At 41.2% G+C, this 5,392-nt stretch overlaps 1 protein-coding gene across 1 annotated transcript; it reads left to right on the top strand.

The window, feature by feature from the left end:
• The first annotated feature begins 722 nt into the window (after positions 1 to 722).
• On the top strand, positions 723 to 2,465 carry LOC119886331 (nuclear factor 7, brain-like). The gene is made up of 2 exons (XM_038696989.1): positions 723 to 869; positions 964 to 2,465. Exon 2 carries the CDS (start codon positions 977 to 979, stop codon positions 2,366 to 2,368), a length of 1,392 nt encoding a protein of 463 aa, XP_038552917.1. The 5' UTR covers positions 723 to 869; positions 964 to 976; the 3' UTR covers positions 2,369 to 2,465.
• The last annotated feature ends 2,927 nt before the right edge of the window (positions 2,466 to 5,392 follow it).

Raw genomic sequence — 5,392 nt, forward strand, 5'->3', positions numbered from 1 at the left:
CACATAGCGTGAATGCTACAACAACTTCAAGACTCCCATCACATGACGGCAAGTTGTTTAGTGTGAACAGCTGAAAGTCGTGTAGTCTGCACGAGTCTTTAGTACAACTTGTATAGCACTCGGGTGATGTTTGTGTTTGTAAAGCAGCTGTCTGGTTGTTGGTCTGATGTTTGCTGTATGACACACTATAGAACCAATGAATCTATCACCTATAAATGTGCTGATCCCGTTAATGGGAGGGGGGCGCCTCCACCAATGAAAAGTACTTACGACGCATCGATGAATCGTTGAAATAATCTATAGAAACTTCGAATACTAAAATCATCATTAACTGCAGCCCAAGTTTGAAGACTATATCAAATTATTTCACAGTCTTGGGAAAGTAGGAGAAACATCACTGCACATAATCAAGGTGCCACAGACCCCAAACTAAAACCTTAATTCATTATTCTTCCTCTCCCATTAGCTTCCACAAAGTGCTCACTAGTCTTCCTGACATGCCATGGTCCCCATTCCAAGAACATTCAGAGGATTTTAGTAAGTTAACTCCTGCACTACATTCAATATTGACTGTAAACATTACTTTTAGAACAGCCTGCTGCACACAGTCAGTCTACATATCCAGCAAGTGTTACAGGTGAAGCAACAGCAGAGGAGGTCTGACAAAGCTCCACCCCTCACCTGACTCACCGGAGACAACCCAAGAAAAAGCTTCTTATTCTTCCTGACTACAGAGAGACACAGACTGAGAAACAGATTCACCTTCAGACCAAACTAACAAGTTCCTCTGAGTGAGTTCAGCTACAGGAGAGAAAAGTGGAAAACTACAACACTTCTGCTTCAACCTGCTGACGCTCCACACACTGAAAGTGAGTTTGACTAAAAACACGACTCAGAGTGAAAGTTAGTAGAGGAGGGAGGGGAGCCATGACTGACTGTACTTTCTGTCTGCTGGGTTTTCAGCTTCAGAGACAAAATGGCTTCCAGATCAGAGGAGGATCTCTGCTGTCCGGTCTGTCAGGAGGTCTTCAGAGATCCTGTTGTTCTGTCATGTAGCCACAGCTTCTGTAAAGTCTGTCTGAAGAGCTGGTGGAGAGAAAAACAAGCACCGGAGTGTCCAGTTTGTAAGAGAAGATCTTCAAAGGATGATCCACCTTGTAACCTGGTGTTAAAGAACCTGTGTGAGGCCTTCTTACAGGAGAGAGATCAGAGAGCTTCAGAGGCTCTCTGCAGTCTGCACTCTGAGAAACTCAAACTCTTCTGTCTGGACCATCTGCAGCCAGTGTGTCTCGTCTGCAGAGATTCAGAAAAACACAGCAACCACAGATTCAGACCCATCGATGAAGCTGCACGACAACACAAGAAGGAACTTCAGGAAACTCTGGAGCCCTTAAAGGAGAAGTTAAAGGTTTGTGAACAAGTTAAAGAGGAGTTTGATCAAACAGCAGAACACATGAAGGTCCAGGCCCGACACACAGAGAGGCAGATTAAGGAGCAGTTTAAGAAGCTTCAGCAGTTTCTAGAGGAGGAAGAGGAGGCCAGGCTGGCTGCACTGAGGGAGGAAGAGGAGCAGAAGAGTCAGATGATGAAGGAGAAGATGGAGGCTCTGAGCAGAGAGATAGCAGCTCTTTCAGACACAGTCAGAGCCACAGAGGAGGAGCTGAGAGCTGAAGACGTCTCATTCCTGCTCAACTACAAGGCTGCAGTGGAAAGAGTCCAGCAGCGCCCCCTGCTGGATGATCCACAGCTGCCCTCAGGAGCTCTGATAGACCAGGCCAAACACCTGGGCAACCTGACCTTCAACATCTGGAACAAGATGAAGGACATGGTCTCCTACAGTCCTCTCATTCTGGACCCAAACACTGCTGGTCCAGAACTCATCCTGTCTGAAGATCTGACCAGTGTGAGACGAGGAGAGAGACAGCAGCTTCCTGACAATCCAGAGAGGTTTGATAAACTCTGCTCTGTTCTGGGCTCTGAGGGCTTTAACTCAGGGACTCACAGCTGGGATGTCGAGGTTGGAGACAGTACAGGCTGGGGACTGGGTGTGTTAGCAGAGTCTGTCCAGAGGAAGGGAGACAACATAGAGTCTGGATTATGGGGAATAGGGTTCTTTGAAGGTAAATACTTTGCAGGGTCACCACCAGCTCCACTCAATGATCTCAGTGTTCAGAAGAAGCCCCAGGGGATCAGAGTGAATCTGGACTGGAACAGAGGAAAGCTGTCGTTCTCTGATCCTGATACTAACACACACATACACACCTTCATACACACTTTCACTGAGAGGATGTTTCCATTGATTCTAACTTTAGATGAGCTGAAGCTGTCAGCAGTGAAGGTCTGTGTGACAGTGGAACAGAGCAGTTAGAGATAAAGAGGATGATTATATTCATATTTCAAGTCACTAATGCTGCATACAGAGTGACTACTGGGTCTGCACCCATCTACCTAAACTCCATAATACAAACTTACGTTCCTTCTCGGCCGCTCGCTCCTCCGATGAACGCCGCCTGGCTCTGCCATCCCTTCACACAAAGCAATCCCAGTCCCGGCTATTCTCATCTGAGACACCACGATGGTGGAACGAGCTACCACACGCCATCAGAGCAGGGGCATCCCTCTCTAACTTCAAGAAGCTCTTGAAAACTCATCTCTTCTGAGAACACTTCCTCTTATAACACCTCTAACTCCTAACCTCTAACATGCACTTCCTGTGCTCTTCTTCTTCTTCTATCCCCTACAATTATCTTGTATTGATTGCACTTTTTGTTAACTCTTACTTCCGTCCCTAGGTATTTACCCCATTTATGTGATATGTACTATGACTCCTTACTAGTATTTATTGCTGCTCTTACTAGTATGTATTGTCAGTTGTAGATCTGTAGTTGATGCTCTGTTGATGCTTGTATGTTGTTCCTCAAATATAAGTCGCTTTGGATAAAAGCGTTTGCCAAATGAGTAAATGTAAATGTCATGATGTTGTTGATTTCTTAAAGGGAAAAGTCTCTGAATTTAACCTGTTAAGCTGCACCTGTCCTCCTGCTGTCTCATTATTCCAAACATATCTTTATTTTCTTTCACTTGTTATTTTTTATTGTTTGTATTTTCTTTTTCTTGTTATTTAGTTTGACAATCAGCTTTTTGTTTCTTTATGTTTGGTTGGTTTAGCTGTTTCTTTTTTATCCACACTGTGTTGTTTTTAATAGTTGTTCATGTTTTATTATTTTGACTTGTGTGTGTGGAGCCATGAAGACCAGCAGCCACTTTGTGGAAATGTGTGAAATCTTTACAAAATATAAAATGTATGTTTTAAATGATACAAAATATTTGTACATGTTCTAGTTTAATGTGATGAAGTGTTTCATTCAGTTTCATCAGTTGGATTCTGCTGACTTTCTCTGCTGTATAGAGATCAGAAAATAAGTGAAATAACTCAATGTCTGAAAAGATTGATTTTGAGCTGATCCTCTGTCACAAATTTTGATAAAAAGAAGCTGAATTTGCTTTGTTGCTGTTCACGTGTTGATGCCGAGGCTCAGAGTTATAAGCAAACATTTCAGTGGTTTACTGTTAATTTTTCATCCCACACATTTCCCGAAGGCTGTTTCAGAGGTGAGTCAAGCCACAGACTCTTTAGAATGTCCTTCAGAACTTTTCAAAGTAAAAGTTCTCAGTTCAACAGGAAATTAAGCATTGCCAGGTAAAGCTGGGAGATTTTATCAAAGTGTATCTCCCTAGCTTAGTATACAGTATATTATGTACATGTAGTTTAATTTGTCTGAGCATAGAGTTTTTTTTCAATTTTTCTCCCTTTTTTTAATCCCACTTCTCAAGAACCAGATGAATGCAAACACAAAAGCACCAACTTTAATACTCACGCATAAGTTGTAATGCCTGCAGGACATCCACCACCTCACTGTCATCAATGTCGGCAAATTCAGTTAGCAAACCCATATCTGATGAACATAACACAGAACACAATAAATCAACTACAGACAACATTGACATTAATATGATTGAGGATGAGGATAAACATTTTAACTAATAGATATCATCATGAAAATGCGAAAGTTGATCAATTACATTAAGACAATAATTTTAAGTTTTTGAAAGAAATTTGAAGAAATGTGGCATTAAAATATGCTAATGAGGCATTACCTGATTAAATATGCTCTAATTTGCATGTATTTCCAGAACAGGAATGTGAATTTTATTATTTATATGTGACATTGTGCTTTGCCAACATGTTTGAACTAAAACGTCATGCCACTAAAGGTAACTGAATTGAATTGAATGAACTGAGCGAGAGATTGAACAACACAACAGTCTGTATTTAGCAGGGTAAATAGTTAAACCCTCTTTTTTTGTTAGTTAACATTAACTAAAGTCAGGGGCGTTGCTAGAGAGAAAGCTCTACCGGGGCACAGGCCCTCACATCGCTCATGAAAATATTTGTGTATGAAATGTGTTAGTATGTGCCTTACCAGCTTCCCTTGCTTAGCCCATTGGTATCGATCATGTCAGAAAGGGATTTGACCGGAGCATAAGCACACATACCTATTTTATGTATGCTATGTTACCTTTGAGCCATGTAGACAATTTGCTTCTGCTGCACAGTCACACCTGACACTACATTGCTCTCACTACTACCTTTAAAAACAGTCTGTCTCTGTTTTAAGCCTGAATGGAAACCTCTTCTAGAAAACTCCCCATAAAGTCTGTTAAGACTGCTGCTAGCTGTGCTCGTACTGACTGAGGCTGCCTGGATTTCACGTGGGTCTGTGTGAAAGATGTCTGGAATTGGTCTGTGCTGGTACTGAAAAATTTAAGCATAGCCCCTTTAAATAACTGTTAAATACTTGCTAGATATTAATATTATCAGCTGCATCAGGCCCAGGTCCTGGGCGATATGCCTAATAATATTATCACAATAAAAAATGTCATATCTTTCGTTATTGATAATTATCTGGATAAATGTCAAAAATGAGTTTAAACGCTGATTTTTGCTCCTTAGTGAAAGCTGAAGAAACCAGATAGTTAATTGTGGTTTAAACTCTTCTTTATGGTCAGAACATGAAAATAACTTACCAAACAAATGATCACTTCACAAATCTGAGGTAGAACATTCAAAAAAATTATGTTAAAATCTTTTTTAGTCCCCTTTTCACTCTCATTGAGTTCTTTTATCTTCTTGTGCCCAGAAGGATAGCCCCTCGTTGTCCTATCAACGTTGTAAACACCCGCTTTCAACACTGACTCGTTTGACTCATTTTTTGCAATGTTTCCTATCATTAACAACCTGCCTTTTCACGTCAAACGGCAGTTTCATTTTGCAAGTGTAACCAGACGTTGCATGTATATTATTAACTCTAACTTGACCGGATGTAGCAGA

Source organism: Micropterus salmoides, unplaced genomic scaffold, assembly GCF_014851395.1.
Source record: "Micropterus salmoides isolate LMB-PRFRI ecotype aquatic unplaced genomic scaffold, ASM1485139v1 Ms_hic_scaffold_4, whole genome shotgun sequence".
Lineage (NCBI taxonomy): Eukaryota > Metazoa > Chordata > Actinopteri > Centrarchiformes > Centrarchidae > Micropterus > Micropterus salmoides.